The following is an 18,672-nucleotide window of genomic DNA, read 5'->3' as shown; positions in this document are numbered from 1 at the left end:
CAAATTGTATGGCTAGCACAGATATACTTTCTTTTTAAACAAAGCAAACAAAGCATATGTTATTTTGTTAGATTAGAATGTAATCTCGCATAAATTTGTTTGATTATTTCCCATGTTTATTTACACAATTTTCAGCACAATCGTGTCAGATATGTTGCCGGACATGATTGTGTTGTATAAAGAAATTTAAAAGCATACAATATTAACGTAATGAGGCCCAATTCCCAAGCATTGATCACTCGGATCACTGTTACAATAAAGGGGATTCTGCTGTCATGCAGTGCCATTTCGGTTATAATTTTTATTATGTAATTGGAATTAAAGCTTATGTTACACCTGATGGTAAATAGACGTTTTTATGAAGTATATAAAAGTTTCTTAGGGGTAAGCAGCTCTTGACTACCCAGGTGTTTCAGGCGTTACCAACAGATTGACCATATGCCATCATCGTAGTATAAAAAAATTTAACCGTATACATAACATCAACAACAGCACTACGGACATTATAGAGACAAAGAGTCGTGATGTATGGTTGGCTATTTTGAATTACTCCCAGGAAGTACTGAGCTTGCCACGTTGAATTCAAAATATTCCTAGTAAAATTTGGGCATATCTTTTTTTTAAATTAATGATAAAGGTATGGTGCTTCCGTATGCGCTGTTTACGCTGGCGGAGCACCAGTGGAGAATGATAAGATGAGCATGAGATTAAATCAGTTACTACATAGTCTCAAATTTTGCTAGAATTTGTCACGATGGTTTCCAAGGAGAACCACGTCAACCTAATATGGTACATTGCTAGAAATGGGAGCTGGAGACCACATTACTAACAATCCACTTCCTCACGCATATCAAGTGTTGCGCTCGCCATCTACAGTTCACAATGCTTCTGTCGAAAGGATATCTGGTAATGTAAACAAGTAAATTAATAAGTAGCTGGTATATTCAGAGACAGTGGAAATGTTGCCGTTTTATAAACTAAAAATTACCTAAATAAGTCGTTAGAGATTCCAACACTCTGACTACCTCATCTGGAGTAATGTATGTGACATACACAGAAAATAAGGAAAAACAGAACCTCTTTTTTTAATACCAATATAAATTTCTAAAAGACTACTCGTTAAGCATCAAAGGGCTAACGTTACCGAACAATAGACTCTAGAAAACAATCCGCTAATTTTATTGTATCGCTTACGTTCAATTTCTATATAGGTACAATATAAATTACGAAACACAAATTATTCATTGTTTAACTCGAAACACGATCCCAATGCAGGGAAAGTTGGGTACCTACTTACGTTCTAGAATATAATAAATGAACTATGTATATCGATTGAATGATATTAAACATTATTTGATTTATCGTTAACTAAATCTATAGAATTTAAACGTTCTTCTTTTTAAATACTAGTTTAGGAATGGGTTAAAGAAAATAACTTTTGCGATTAATTCCTCTAATACGAATAATAATATAGATTTTGATTTCATGAACACTGTTTAGCCATAATGTAACTGATAATGAAATAACATATTTTAGTACGATTAATATACGTTTATATATTACATGTGTATGACTATTCGTTCTTATATCTTTCCACATCATATATTATTATATGAGTTCATTTCGAGGCTATATTTACAATTCTATTGACAGATCATTAGGTATTTATTTATATGTTATCATATCTGTATTATTTTTTAAGGCAATTTATATATAATTTGCCGATTTTACTTTATGACACATCTCATTTATATTAGTAAACCGCCAGCAATCTTTCTCTCTACCATCCATGATTACCTAGTACGCCACAAGGTGTTAAGCCTGCCCTATGTGCCTTTAAAGTTAAATAAATAAATAAGTATATCAATAACATCATGTCTTCTAGTAAAAATTATAATACATAGTTAAGATCATACCCATAGAGGCCAGTTTCCGCGATTATCGAACATAACCGCACAAACAAACAGACTAAAATACTAATAATCATTGTTTTAGGTTCTATTGTGTTGATTAAGTCATCCTATAATACTTTTTCACATATACCTCTGGTTATTTTTTTATTATATTTGATTTTAACAACAAAGTTTACTCCAATTAATAAGGTATTTTACAAATAATACAATAAAACATAATATATTAGTCGTGTATTAATAACAGTAATATACATGTTTCATTTAACAATTAAATATCAAAAATTATCTATTAACATAACAACATTAAACAGTCTTCGTGTAATAAATAAAATTAAAAAACAAAATGGCAACGTGCACACGTGTCGAGTGTTGATTATAACTGCCTAATTTATCAAAACAATTACATATATGATCATAACATCATTTTAATTTACCATAAGACGAACTACGACCAGTCGCATACGCACTCTTATAGGTATTTACATCACTAGATACATATTCGTTATTATTTACATCACTATCTTCCTTCGGGAGACTTTGGGATATTGGGGGTGCTTGTAGTTTATCGTATTCAGATGATTGAGGCGCAGCACCATATGCAACGCTATATTTGGCTTGAGTGTTGGACGGGTAATAATTGTAGAAACTTTGTACAGGATTTGGATACAAAAGATTGTTGTACAGAGAGGGATTAGGTTGAGGAAGTAGTAACATAGCTGATTGCTGCCCTAAATAAGGACCACCAAGCGATAAAGGTTGGAACCCTGCACCTACGTTAATTTGGCCGTGAGGAGATATCGCACCGAATGGATTTTGTTGACCCTGAATTTGATTTGGATTCGTCGATAACAATGATTGTGGATATTGAAGAAATGCTGGAGATGGGAAACTTGTAGGTTGTTGTATAATAGCTAATTGTATGTTGCCATTAGACGCCTTTGAAGGCACGAGTTGGTACTTTGCCTGGTATCCAGAGTTTGGTACAAAATTTAGAGGAACGAATTGGGGTGAAGTTGTTGGGGGTATTACGTTTATCTGTGGTGATTGTTGATATGACCCGTCAGGGGGTAAATTACTTGAACTGTAATATTGTGCATTTTGTGAGGGGTAAAAGGAATTTGGTACTTGTGATTGATATGAGGGATTGGATGACTGATATGTGGAACTTGGTGAGTTGTTTATAGCGCTGGGACTTTGCGAATAAATACTATAAGTGTATTCCGGTTTCTGCACTCCCGTTGGGATGGAATTCAAGCTCGTACCCTTCCCGGCACCGCGTTTTTTTTGTTCCACATCCTCGACTTCGTTGCCACACACGAGAACAGCGAAAGTGATGACCACCTGAAACAAACGAGCACTTAAACGATCCATCAGAGTTAACCGAACAGGCGTGGAAGCCAATCAATCAAGTAGCTCGTTAATGCAATGTTTGCATTTCTTTCAAATGGATTCCGAATTGGCCGAGCGTTTAACAAATTGCTGTGTTACTTAAAATAGCATGAGAAGGCAATTTATTAGCTGTCGAGCCTCCCGGTTTGCATTACGTAAAAATGACGATGTCTCACCAAAAGTTCTGTCTGCACCATGTTGTTATTGTCGTCTTTACGGGGACTATATTACATTATATAGGAAAACACGCGTTGCAAAAGGAAAGGTGCTCTATTCAGTGGCGCACGGAAAAGTGCGAGAATGTATCAAGTTCATGCATTTATATTAGCAACTGTGGGCAACTTTCCTTAACTCCAGATAGGCGAGGGAATGACCGGCGATAGGTCTTTGTCCTGAATCCAGTTTTGTGAGATTGTCCATTTCCTCGGCTCGAACTTGCGGAAGTACGCGTAAATATACGGCAGTGCTACTGTTTCCTTCTAAAGTTACCATTTCTGATACGATCTAATGAAACCAGCCCCATGACGCATGACTTAATTTCTACATAGATAATATTGCATGATAGCTAGGTAATTGAGGGATATTTCCTATGCTATTTTTATATAACCGAGGATAATTGCGAACACTCCTCTAGATTTTGACGGCATGTATATTTATGCTGCAAGTTCTATGTATGTTTCATAATATGTTAAGATAATTTTCTTAGAAGAAACAACTTGTGTTGCGAGTATCAAAGTATGAGATAGGACAGCGAAATTACAGAGTATGGAGGTATGACAACTTAGTCCTCTGGAATGAGGGATATAACAGGCTTCACATGATAACATATTGTTCGTGTGTAATGGTGTTTATATATATAGAGTATAGAGATTAGTTTTAATGGATGATAATGGAATGGTGCATCCGCCTGCGCAAATGCTTTACGCTGACTATAGAGATGATGGTTGACACCTACCAGTACGTTGGCAAGCAGAGCTGTTGGTACTAGACAACAGATATAAATAAATAAATTATTTTTTTTGTTTAAATACATACATACATAATATATTGAAAATACACAAACCGATATAAAGAATCATACTTATGAATACAAAGGTCTGCACCGTGCAAGGAATCGAACCCGGCGAAAGTAAGCCGTGTGCTAAACCTCTAGACCACCGAGGCCGTCATCATCATTAATGAGTTCATTTTGCTCTTTCTAAAATTGTAAGGTCACACAGAATTAGCAGGCCATAAAATAGAGCAAAGCATCCACACTACGCGTGTGCATCCATTATGGTCAATTTCGTAAGACAAATAACTCAAGGATCCGACACTGACCGACATACTTACAAACGCATTTTGCTTAAAGTGATCTCAATATATACTTAAATATTAATAGGTACTTCGATTAATTGTTAACAATGTTTTATTACCTTCTCATGCTTCTATAATATCTCTAAATTATTATAATACAATCGATTCGTAATGATTCTATTTGTATACATGTGTAGGCAACGCTGACCTTAAAATATTGTTGTTTATAAGACTATGAGATTCAATAATCCTGAAACTAGCAAAAACTAAAAACCTGTATGTAGGATATTATATAATCTATTATCATAAAGTAAACATTTTTTAATGTTTGCCATACTTTGGCCAATTTTGATTACAATTATTCTCTGCACTCCCTATGGTTGACTGGTAGAAAATGCCGCATGGTGTTAAGTCCGCCAAACGTACTTTACTATATTTAGTATTGCGTGCATTGAAGTTAAATTAATTATAATATTTTTTCTTTTTTCTTTTGGGACAGCTTAAGAAATCACATATAACATGGAATTAAGGCAATTTTAGATTCCTCCGAATGCATTCCATACAAAACGTGGTAAGTACCTCAGTCTCACCTATTTCAGCCGCCAAGCAGCTTGCTTTATAATTTATGTTTCTATTCAGGTGTAGGTGCAGTGAAAAAGTGGATTTTAGATTGTTTACACTTCTAATTATATAAAAAAAGTAATAACACTCGACGATATTTTATCGATAAACCAAGTGATATCAAGGTTTCACATTAGTCAGATTTTCTTTAAATACTTTCCTTAGTTACTGAAAAACGTTTTCTCCAAAAGGAAAAACAAAACAATAGCTTATCCGTAAAATTAAAATAATCACGGAATTGCGATCGGAAAGTCTATTACGTGTACGTGAAGATACAGAAGTATAGGTTGTCGAGATGGATATCGACCGAGTATCAATAGTAGCAACAAACGAAGACGTGTGAAGGTAGACGCAAATGTCTGTTCATAATTTTATTTCTGAACCACTTACCCGCTAGTCTTTAGTTTGCCTGTGATCATGGCGATTGGAACACTGCCGAAATATCGGAAACTCAATAAAATACATAAAACGTGAACAATCCCATCATTTTCATCATTTTTCGTATCAATAATCTAAACGTCAAATTTAAATTATTTACAATTATGTTTTTGTTACAAAATTACATTTTATACAACTTAAGCTCATTCCTGTGAATAATCGAGGACAATACTACCTTTTTGAAGTCCGTTGATAGGTGCAGTACATATAAATGAGCCTACTGTTAATCACTATATCGGAAATCATAAATGTTCTCGTTCAATAATGATTGATGTTCACAACGTGCTACAATGATCTATAACATTTATATGATCGCTACACTCCATTTTAAGTAGTATATTACTAATTAATAACAAGATTGATGATTTCTATTAAAGTTAAATGAATGTACTAAATGGGCGAATAAGAAACTCAACTTTAATTGCTTCAGTTTCCTGTTTCGAATCCAAAAACACTGCTAAAGTGATTATGACGTTATTAAATTTAGACACGACTATACTCGGCAAGATTTAAAAAATGAAAAAGAGTTATCTCTTGGGCCCTCAGCTTTGTGTACGACAATAGCTGGGTATCGGTTATTTAATACATTTATATGTTTGAACATGTGAATAATGTTTTACTCATATATACAAATAAAGAGTTCCACACAGTGATGGCTGGCCCACCAGTTATACTTATGAACACGTGCGGCTTGTAGGGACTGCTCTGATGACTATCATTGATTTATTCCGTTACTTAAGTACCCATTGCAGGGGGAAGGAGATTGTTAGTAATGTGGACTCATCACCCAATTACTAGCAATGTACCATGTCAGGTTGACCTCCACGCGGTTCCCCCTGGAAACCATCGTGATAAATTCCTGGTGAATTTGTCACGATGTGCTAACTGACCTGACCTCATGCTCATCCTATCATCCTCCACTGGTGCCCCGCCAGCGTAAACCGTTAGCGCAGGCAGGTACACCATTCCATTATCATCCATAAATCCATATCCATCCATAAAAAAAAAAGTACCCATTACATCTATTTACTATTATGTATCTTGCTATTTATCATGTTGTATTCACACAAAGTCCTAAATATGTAATGCTGAAGGAGCATTCTGCTCGGTCTTCTTGTCACAAGTCTGCTTTCTGAATGAGTGGTAGAATTAAAAAAATATTATATGACTATTCAAAAATGCTTATTTCAGTTTATTTGAATAAAGATTATTTCTCTTTCTAATTATAACACAGGCATATTATTATATTGTTGAAACCTCGAAGTAATCTGCAACTTCATTACTATCATTAATGATATCTAAAAGATAAAGTGATTCTTTGAATTATCCTAAATAATTAGATGAATGAAATGTTAAATAAAAGAATATGAGCCCACATAAAAAAATACCAATTTTCGAAAGAATCATCAAAACCCTTTTAAAAAATACTTATTCTTCTAATTTGGCATGAAGATAGTAGATTATATATAGCTAATTGTATCTCAAATAAGCAGACGAATTCCTGGGAAACAACTAGTATATTATAAAACGCACCTGAGATGAATGTGTGTTTATAATAATAATAGTGAGATAGTAATCATATTATTATAAAATCTACAGTGCAAATCCTATTTCTAATGAGATTAAAATTAAATGGACACCAGCGGTGCGTGAATATAATGTGAGAATAATAATGCAAAAAAAACGACTATTCACACTTACCAATTGTTAAGAAAGTGGAAGATTATATTGAAATTAGTGTCCCTGTTTTTATTGTCTCCTATTATAATAGCCTATCTTTATATATATTTTGTATTGTACTCAATGCGATCGAGTCCATGTAAATAGACTTGAAATAGATAGACTTTTATATATATGATATTAGTATAGAAAAAATGTATTATGAACAACATTATGAAAAGCACCTATGTGCCTGAAATTTGTGTTGTACATTTATAACAATGTAATTAAAATACTTGGAGTTAAAATGGTTAAGAAGTGAAGGCAAAACAATATTGTATACAAGACCACCAATATAAACTTAAATATAAATTTAGAATAGAAACGTATTTTTGATTAGCCAGTTACTATAATTTGTCAGTTGTTATTTATTTAAAATTCTTGTAAAATCGAAATAGCGGAACAAAAATATCTTTAATAAAATGCCTTTAAAAATATAGATACAAGCTTTAGATATGTGATATGTGTTTATTTAATGATATAGAATATCTTTTACTGATTGAAACACGATCACCATATTTGCTTGAATTTTTTTTTGTGTCTATTTAAAAGTTAGGTTACTTAATTTCATAAGTTCTGTATAGCAATTAGATATTTTTCCATTTACGTGGTCTAAGTATTAGCAAACATTCCGACTGTAAAAACTTAAAACAAATTGCGCACAGGCGTTTCACCTTCAAATGTATATTAATTTACTTGCCTGCCTTGTTTAAACAGTTGCTAATTTGAAAGCCAATTAAAATTTGTAAAGTGGCACACTTAGTAACGCTTCACCAATCAATATAGGCTTCAGAAGATTGCTCTGCTTACATAAGGCTCACTTATAAAGTGCCCAATTGAAAGCGGCAGTTGCCATCCGTCTTATATGACCAACAAGGCGCTTTACATATGAAAGCATATGAAAGGAACCATCTTCAAATCATGAGTTATTGTACGTAAGTAGGATTACCGTGCCTAATTTAATTATATATCACTGACTGATTTCTAATTGATAATTGCGTAAACGTACCTACGACTGATGTCATATGCTTGATGGTGTAGGTTTGAAAATTAAAAAACAATCGGTTAATTTTGTGCTAGGTGACCCGAATGACTTTGCATTCGTCATTCCTTCGAGTTTCGTTTTTACTTCACTCCTATCTTAATAATATTATAAACGCGAAAGTGTGTGAGGGTGGATAGATGTGTGTTACTCTTTCATGCAAAAAGTACTGAACGGATCTTGATGAAATTTTACAGTAATATAGCTTAAATATCAAAATTACACATAAGCTATAATATGTAAATTGAACGAAATATTAAGTATATTGCAGACGAAGTTGCGTGGATCCGCTAGTTAGTCATATTTTAGATCAATAGATTATAACTATCCTCAACAAATCGATCCAGCAGTTCCTAAAGTTAGTGCGTTTAATCAAACAAAGATTTTAGCTTTATAATAATAGTAATTTTAATTTATACTAACTGGGGCATACGCGGAGTCTAAGTAATGGCGTCTAGTTTCCAGGATAAAACGCGTGGAGGTCGACTTGACATAGTGCATTGCTAGCAATGTGATTTCATCACGGTGCGCTAACTGACCTGACCTCATATCATACTTCCTTGATGCCCTGCCAGCGTATACCGGTCGCGTAGGCAGTGAACCATTCCATTATGATCCATTTAAAAATATATAGTAATTTAACAATTATAGTGCCATTTTAACAAGTCCAACAATGGCTGGTAAACAAAATTATTCCTAAAGAATTTAGATAGTCAAAAAATTTTTTCCTTCGCAGTGCCATATCTCTCCGTAGGAAATAATAACCCCTATATTTTGTTCGTACCCTTTAAAAAAGGGTGATTTTTACATGGTTATTAATACCATGTCGTCTGCATAGGAAACTTGCAGCCAAATAACTTGTTTTGTAAGCTATAATTTCATAAGAGTGATATAGCACTCTTACATACTATAAACATTTTAGAAATGAGTGGTTAAATGCGGAAAACAGGCCCATCCAATCAATCCTCCGTCCAATTCAAACGGGGATCGAAATTACGACGGCCTAAGCCGAGGTGCCGTCCGTCAGGCGAGAGTTCGTCTTCAGCCGCTCCATAAGTCTTTCCGCGGGTTTGGCGTGCCCTGCACTTGCCCTCTATCGTCAGGTGAAACGTGAGGGCCAGTAGTGGGTAACAGTATTAGAATAGTCCGAAAAAAAAAAGAAAACAGTGTCCAACATACAATACAATACATTAAACGATGGCTACTACTTACAATCAAGCGGGCCGTTAGCTTTTTGCCATTACTACTGCTATTATGGTATTAAGTAACCTAAATTTACTATAACTTTTTATATTATTAACGATAATAATGTTTTTATAGAAAAACATTAAATCCATAACACTGACAATATTATCTGATTACATTAATAATGAGTGCGTAGCGACTTCTATGTTGATTATCGCATGCCTCTTACTTGTTATACTGTAATTATTTATATAAAAAAACATCTATTAAAAAAAGCAACACACAAGTTTCTTGCTCATTCTTCTTGTGATGAATCTGCATTCCGAATGAGTGGTAGAATCAAAATATGACTATTCAAAAGTGCTTGTAATGAGTTTATTTGAATAAAGATTATTTCTATTTCTATTTCTATTTCTATTGGCCAATTAAAGTTACATAGAATAAATAAATAAATATCAGTTATATAAAAAAAACTAGCTTTAGATTGTTCTATGGCCATCTGTGTTTTGTAACATCAATTTTGCAAACTGTACCGGCTCATAAAATTTCTGTTGCTATAGATATGTTCGTTAATGTTACTAGATAATGATAGATGGCGTGGAAATAAAGTTGTTTGGTATTTAATATTTAGACAACTGTGCGTATGTGTGTGTGTGTGTAATTACGAACACTTTAAAATTTATACACACTTTTTTTCGATAATGACGGAATGGAGATTTCACTGTTCATCATTTTCGCATATATCTATACATACAAATAAAATTGGAGTGTCTGTTTGTAATATTGAAATAACCGTTTTTTACTACATGCATATGAATATAAATACGGTACATACATTAAAATAACATTTTTTACAATTTTTGTATCTCTGCCTGTCTGTTTGCTAATCTCTGAAACACAAGTTTCTTGCTCATCTTCTTGTGATGAATCTGCATTCCGAATGAGCGGTAGAATCAAAATATGACTATTCAAAAGTGCTTGCAATGAGTTTATTTGAATAAAGATTATTTCTATTTCTATTTCTGAAATGGCTGGACCGATTTTGACAGAACTTGTTTTGACAGGTAGCTGATGTAATAAAGAGTAACTTAGGCTACTTTTATTTTAGAAAAAAAAATATATTTTAGAAAAATGCGGACGAAGTCGCGGGAACAGCTAGTTACAAAATATACTTTTGTACTGTCTATACCTGTAGATATTTTAAACAACTTAACAGATTTTCAGCAGTAGGTATATACTTACTGCTGAAAATTGCATTAAAATGTATCTGGAATCATTTACAAACAGGAAAATTAAAAAATAATTACAATACGAAGCGGGGACGGTTCGCTAGCATTCTATGAGCAGTTACTTTTCATACAATGGGACGTCAATTTGTTTGTCATTCTTTATAGAAGAATAGAATAGAAGAATAGAAAATCATTTATTCAAATAAACTTAATTTAAGCACTTTTGAATAGTCAACATTTTTTTAAATCTACCGCTTATTCGGAAAGCTGTCTCATCACAAGAAGAATAAGCACTTGTGTGTTGCTCTTTTAAACAATCCTTGTAAGTTCACATATTACAAGTCGAAACGTGTGAATACAAACTACCAACCAGCACTAATTTATTTAGGCTCAAATATAAAAACACAATAAGATTAAATCAGTCGTAGTGATAAGAGCAGACCAGTCCCTACAAGCAGCACTCGTTCACGAGTATGACGGATGAGCCAGCCATCACTGCGCTCGACCATATTTTAGGGAGCCCAATGACCCGGCCCACCACGCCGCCGCATGTCTGGACATTTTAGTGAGCATGACTACTCATTCCACTCGACCACGTCACAGCTACAAAAATTACTATATGGTAGTTACAGTATTCGCACTTTACATGAGGATGCATGCGGCAATCAATACAAAAGCCGCTACGCTATCATATATCAAGAAAGCAGTATGAAAAACAAATTATAATGTTGTCCGCAAATAAACTTATACTTGCTATATATTGTTATCATCTATAAATTCATCTATCCTATAATAAGCTTTTTAATATGGTATAATTGTACTACTTTAATTGTATATTATTGTTGTAATTATAAACAAATATTTAGTAAGTTTAACAATGAAAACTTCTATTATCCCAGGACAGTTCTCACAACGCCACCTAGTCCCAAGCTAAGTAGAGCTTATATTATGTGTTGGTACTAGACAACTGTTCTAAAACAACACCCATATAACTATAACAAAAAATAAATACTTCTTTACCTCGTATTACCGTCTATTCTGTTATATAAAACTAGCTTTTGCTCGCGGCTTCGCTCGCGTAAATTTATCCCTTTAGGGGTGGAATTTATGAAAATCCTTTCTTAGCCTACGTCATAGTAGCTTTATTGGGAGCGTTGGATATATCTGTCTATACATTAGATTCCCACAATAGAAAAATACCTTCTTCTCCATGTATATTTATACCTCATTATGCAACAAAGTGTCACAATGTGTCTATTAATAGAACCTGAGAAGTTACATAGTAAGGTCCACGAGTCAGAATTCGGAAGTGAATGCAGGTCCCAAACGGACTACATAATCCACCGACCATGAAGGTATTAAGTAACCCCTTATTTGCAATGTGTACCGTTCATTATTCTTTAAATGCATCTAGTTTTTAAACGTATGTAAAATTACGTCAACATGCATTTGAAAAATAGCTACTCGCAGTTACGTCTTATGACTGAATTCTATTATGTTACGTAGTAATGACAATCGTCTGTATTTTATCACAGAACGCGTAGTGACTATTTTTTAATCTGTGGCTCAGTTGTAGTATCTATCTGACTATTAGATGATGATGGAATGATCGATAAGGACCATACCGTCAGCAATCCAAATTATTTTTAATTATAGTACAATATAAATAAGCGCATATTTCATGCAGAAAATATAGCCCCTTCTCAAATCTCCAAAAAACAATGTGTATTTTTGTACAATAGAATATATATTGTTATTAGATAGGTACATCTGCTTATCTAATAAAGTTAAAACCTTCACTTCAAACTTTTAAACGCTATCATATCTAAATTACATCAAAAATCTGTCCAATACGGGGATTCAAACACATGTATGTAAAGAAAGAATGTTCATTGCATATAATTCTTATATATAGTAACGCTTTTCACTTTTCACTTTAGTATTGAATATATATTGTTAACAATAACCACATGGAACTTGTTCAAAGGGTCTAGGTCGTCCCTTTAAACAGGATCTAAATGTAAAAAAATATTATATGCATGCCTGTATAATTAAATCAATAAATAAATAGATAACAAAGTGATGATACTGTCCTAGCCGTTCCGGATACGGCGAACGCTTCAAGAACTCCCACGCCTTTCATGTGCCCTTATGTGACTAACATATTCTTATGTAACAAAGTATCTCGTACCTAATCTACTGGTGTATAGTATGTGTGATAAGTCTTAGATAATACCATGAACAGCCAAATTCCATGAACTATTGTATATATATATAATTTTCTTTTATGATAGAATTGTCATTAAATCCAGATTATATATATATAGATACATATTCTGTCCTAGACCCTATGTTTCCTTTTTGTTGATGATAGAAATGTCGTTCCGCTTATGCAGGTGATATATTCCAATTAATGATATAGAATAGATGTGTGTGAAACCGTGCAGTCAACGTTAATCGTTGCGAATTGACTACGAACTAAACACGACAGTTTCTAGAATCGTTATGATACTTTGCAATGAGCTAGTGCCAATTACTAAAAACCCTTTCGCCTAGACCGCGAGACTAGTAGTCATCAAAGAAAGCTTTTATATCCTATTACATGTGTGATTCAGTAATGAGTGTTTCTGTATGCTTATATAATATAATTATGATCTAATTTGTGGCTAAATCTTTTGATGGCTGCACACGACGAGTGAAAGGCTGTTATAACACACTTTTTAGCTGCTACCTTATTGTAAAAAATACAGTCAAATTAAAATCGTCCACTGCAGCGTCTGTTTCCGTTATTTGCAGATTTCCTGCGGTACATATCAATACTTTTACCAGATATTTAAGTCTTTTATAAGTCAACGATTAATTCTAATAGAAATAAATGTATTATCAGGTTAGTTTTTTTTTTATGAAACTACATGAAATATTTTTAAATAGATATTCTTTAAACCGAATGTGATGTGATATTTTTTAAATGTAAATTGTCCATCTATACTTCTAATTTGTAAAATAGGCAAAATTTATCTAAATAAATATAGATAAGGTATCACATTATCACGATATACCAATAATTTTTTCTCAAATAAGTACTAATATTCTGACATTTGTAATCATTTAAAAGTTTTCAATTATAAAATATTTAATGATTACAATTTAAATATTTTAAATAGGTTTCTGATACGATATCTGTCGATTTATAACAAGGATATAAAGTCGTGTAAAGAGTTCAAATGGCCGTTAAACTCTTTACATGACGTTATATTTTCCAACTTGCTATAAAAACTAATAATATTAAATTGATACTAAACATCAGTTAAAATCATTTTTACAACCGTAAACGCATTGTTAAGTATTTATAATAATAAAATGGGACCTTGGTAACACAAGCTTCTCACATCTGTTTGAGTATTGACGATATCCACTTTCCTGCAAGTGAAACTGCCAATACACACCTGTATTGATTACTCAAGATCATGTTTCCTGCGGATAAACATATGCCTGTTTGTATCACATGGCTTTTATAACAAATCGGCATGCAAATGGTGTATGGTCGTAACATTACATTTCACCTCCTCGCATATATTACAATTCTCCACACAACATTCACAGGATTATATAAACAAACGGTACTTTACTGTAACAGCTTTATTTAAACAATAACAATCCTTAGAAAATATTTCTATTAATAAATAAGCTATCCTATCTATATATACAGAAATTCACGATGCATTAGCGTACACATAGCGTAAGTTTCCAAAACGGTGGTTACACATCTAATTTGTCGTAATACAAAATACGCTTTTCACTAATAACGAAACCAGTTTTAAGTATGCGGCAAATAACAACTAGTTAATAAGTTACACCAGGCGCCAAAATGAAAGCACTTCTATGAGTGCTCGACATAATCTTGGAATAGCGGCCAACCGAGTGGCCGTAAAGGTAATTAGCAGAACGTACGCAAATAAATAACAACAAAGGTACTTTCTCAACAACACACCTATGCTATCTCTATCTAGACCACAGCTTATAAACTCAGCGTCATTCTTTCCTATTTACAGTAACATAACTCTCACACTTACAACTTTGATTCATTCGTTTCGTTTATTGGGCGCGGGGCTTGAGTTCTTCGCTGTATTTAATTGTGTTATATGTGTTCTCACTGTAGGATCCTTCTGCGTCCTGAGCTGAACCGTAACGATGGTTCGAGGATCCATGACCGCCGAATCCGTATTTAGGTCCTAAGGAATAAGAACTCAGCGAGCTATGGCTAGACAAAGGTGCTTTGTATGATGAACTTCCTTGGCCAAAGCTATGATATTTCGAAGATGGTACATAGTATTGAGGCTTTGAAGAAGAAGCAGCGTGAGCATTGTTAGAGTGTCCAAAGGAACCTGAGGGTAACCCATAAGTCGTAGCAGATGGAGAAGCCGAGTGACTGCCAGATGAAAAACTACCAATAGATTCTAATGATCCGTAACCGGCAGATTTTGTGGGTGAGTAAGAAGGTGCAAGGAATTTTGTGGAACCACTACCGAAACCCCCATACGAACCACCGAAACTTGCACCGTGACCTCCGGAACCAAGGGACAAACCGTGACCGCTTCCACTTAAACTACCGAATGATGGAGCACCGTGTGATCCAAGGCTAGCTAAACCATGGCTGGAGTCTCCTTGTAAAGAAGATCCTATGTAAGTGGATGGTTTAAATGAGGTTTTTGTCGGAAGAGCATAACCACTGCTTAAACTTTTATAAGGTCCACTGTATGACTGTCCAGATCCACCAAGAGAAAGGCTACCCAGGGAGTGTCCAGAACTACCAAGTGAAAGAGAACCTTCGCCATAGGATTGTCCTGAAACGCCACCAAAGGAATGTCCAGCACTGGGAGCAGCACCATAAGATAACCCTGCACTAGATGCATCACCGAAAGAAAGGCCAGAGCTGACAGCAGGATAGCTTAAAGCGGCAGAGCTGGCATGGGTATCTGATGGGGTGAATAATACAGGTCCAGTAGAGCCATAAGAACCGAGACCTTTTGTTCCAGCTGCATAAGAAGGTACGCTTGAAATTTGCTGTTCAGGAAGACTGTATTGTTGAAGACTTGGTGATGCGTAAGTGTACTGAGGAATAGCAACCTCCTGGCCACCGTGGTCAAGTTGTTGAAGGCCAGCATATGATTCTACACCAGCAGTGGGTTGCAAGTTATAAGCTCCAGAGGTAAGGCTTTGAGAGAGCTGGCTCATGAGTTGCGAAAGATCACCAGCTGCAAGTCCATGATTGGGTTGTAATGTGATTGGGGGCAGTTTCAATGTGGCATGGCCACTGGACTGCAGTCCTTCTGATGGATACTGAAGGGCAGCGCTGGCACCATGACTTCCAAAACTATAACTAGGCTTAGCTCCTCCTACACTGTAGCCTGCTCCAATGCTGATTGCGCTAGCACCATCTTGGCTGAATGAGGGCGCCTGGTAGTTATGGCCGGGCAGACCACCTCCTGCATACCCGAGTGCAGCTTCCCTCTTATCCTTTGGATCTTCGGCTTTCTTTAGTTTAAGTGCCCATGACATTGATACACTTAAAAACCCGATGAATACAATCTGAAATAGAAAGAAAATATTAGATTAACATATGATATCTAAAATCGTATATTATATAATTTCTTTCTATCCGCAGAATGATAATTAAGTAAGAGACAGCGTTTACATAATAAAATTTATATTTATGGAGTTTGTTTCACTTTCGTTAATGCAAATAACTTAAAGGGAATCCCAAACAGGTTTAATTATCGGAATCACACCGCCACCATTGCCAAGTTGACGGACCCGCATGACGCTGTTCAAGATTAAGCCCACATTATAATTTGATTTCACTTTTACTACTTTTACTCACACAGGCATGTTTACCTGCTGACTGTTACACATCTGCTTGTAATTAAGAGCAATCAAAGTCATTAATGAGATTAATATGGTGTTGCCACTGGTATTTATGTAGTTGTAATTGACCATACAATACTATGGCATTCCAAGATTCAAATCTACTTTCCCACCTATAACATTTTAATATTTGCACTGTATTGTAATCATGTATGATTGAAATGCTTTGATATTGCTGTAAATATTACTGTTAATTAATTTTCAAAGTTTTATTACACGAAAAGAAGCAAAAAATGTATAACAATATTAGATAAAGAGTTTGCAACTGCGAATTTATTCCTATTAGGATTTTCTTTCAAACCCCCTAGACTCAACTCTATAATCTATCGTTTTACAAAACAAAATTTAAAATATATTTTTATGTTTAGTCTATGGCGATTATTTTATTACGCCCCGTAATGAAATATTCGCAACATTAGTCAGTGATTATAATGACTAATTTGAAATTTAACGTCAATTCATACAAAATAATTGATGATTGATTACATTTACAGATACAATTGATTATACTAGTAATGGGATGAACATTATCATCGGAGCTTTTATCACAACGTAATAAACCTGATTAAACACTGTCGAATGCGAATTTCCGAAATCGGTAACACTCAAGCACTCACTGTGATATCACTTCCACAAAGCACACACTCACCGTGAATTTCATTTTGGATGCTTATTGACAATGCCGGGCACGTTGGAATTAAACCACTACACAAGTATTATACACGAGATAAACAAATTTAAAACGCACCGGTCGGCTGCTTCGAACAACCGCCGAATTTATAATGTGATGCCTCAGTGTTTTCACCAAATTTATAAGTGAGCGAATAGTGGTGTGCACCCGCTGACGCCGAGCGGACTCACTGGGAGGGTAAAAGTGTATCTGAGGACCCTTTCACTGCACGGGCTGAAAGAATGGGAGCGACCATCGGGCTTCTGAACCCAACAATGAGGTAATAGAGGCCGGAAGTATTGCGTCACGAGTCGATCACGGTTTGGTGCACCTATCGGCACAGATGTCGCGCGATCGTCTTTTGATTGTATCGTAGATAGAGAATAATACACCTAAGATGAAGCATGGCAGTACAGCAACCGAACTAGTTTACTGTTTTTAGTTTTGACTGGTTTTAATCCTAAAATGATTATTGTTGAGCGTGTCCATCTTGACAGTATTAAAGGATTATCATGAATGATTACGAAATATCAAACTAAAGAAATGCTGTACGCTGCATTTTGTGTTATTATGTCAATATACTTGTACCTTTGTTATATTTTGCACAATAATCAATGGATATTGAAATCGGACAGATTCTAATCACAATACAAATAATAGATCCTATGTTGTAATGTATACCTCATTGATGACATACTTTTTAAGTATATACGAATAAAGCAACATTTAGAAGAATTAAAAATAAACTACCAAATTTTAGACTTATTTAGAAGTTTTGATACGTTTGATTACGACAAATTATTTTTTTTCAATATTCAAATTCAAAATTTCTTTATTCATGTAGATCTATTACAGACTTATGATATGTCAAATCTACTAATAGTTAATATACGTATACTTTTGGTCTTTTTGAAATATTTATTATGTATAACAAGTTGAAATCTTTCATAAACGACTGCCGAAATAATTTGATTGACAAGAACAAAAGCCATGTCTTTCTCCAATCTGAATGAAATTTATTGAGGTACTAAGAAGCAGTAAAGGATCTCACTTTCACGCTTATATTGTTATTAACAAGGACTATTATTCTACTTAAATAAGCAATGCTGTACTTGCATATGCAACGGATATTTTTACTGCTCCAATGTTGTTTCAATCAGTTTAAATCAACTCGATAATCAATATCCGCTATTAAGAATACATTATATAGAATCTATAAAGTTTCTCCGCAACTGTCAAGTGACG

General features: G+C 34.3%; 2 protein-coding genes across 2 annotated transcripts; both read right to left on the bottom strand.

Annotated features, from left to right (window-relative positions):
- Positions 1-2,279: 2,279 nt before the first annotated feature.
- LOC131855627 (uncharacterized) lies at positions 2,280-3,576 on the bottom strand. Its single transcript, XM_059206925.1, has 2 exons — positions 3,479-3,576; positions 2,280-3,254 (listed from the first exon to the last, which is right to left on the bottom strand). Exons 1-2 carry the CDS (start codon positions 3,497-3,499, stop codon positions 2,334-2,336), a joined length of 942 nt encoding a protein of 313 aa, XP_059062908.1. The 5' UTR covers positions 3,500-3,576; the 3' UTR covers positions 2,280-2,333.
- An 11,021-nt stretch (positions 3,577-14,597) lies between these two features.
- On the bottom strand, positions 14,598-17,418 carry LOC131855600 (filaggrin-2-like). The gene is made up of 2 exons (XM_059206889.1): positions 17,407-17,418; positions 14,598-16,421 (listed from the first exon to the last, which is right to left on the bottom strand). The coding sequence occupies exons 1-2, from the start codon at positions 17,416-17,418 to the stop codon at positions 14,928-14,930; spliced, it is 1,506 nt and encodes a 501-aa protein (XP_059062872.1). The 3' UTR covers positions 14,598-14,927.
- Positions 17,419-18,672: the final 1,254 nt, after the last annotated feature.

The sequence above is a fragment of the Achroia grisella genome, unplaced genomic scaffold (assembly GCF_030625045.1).
Source record: "Achroia grisella isolate CSIRO2021 unplaced genomic scaffold, CSIRO_AGI_Agris_v1 utg1062, whole genome shotgun sequence".
NCBI classification, from domain to species: Eukaryota; Metazoa; Arthropoda; class Insecta; order Lepidoptera; family Pyralidae; genus Achroia; species Achroia grisella.
This window is presented reverse-complemented; position numbering and strand designations above follow the sequence as displayed.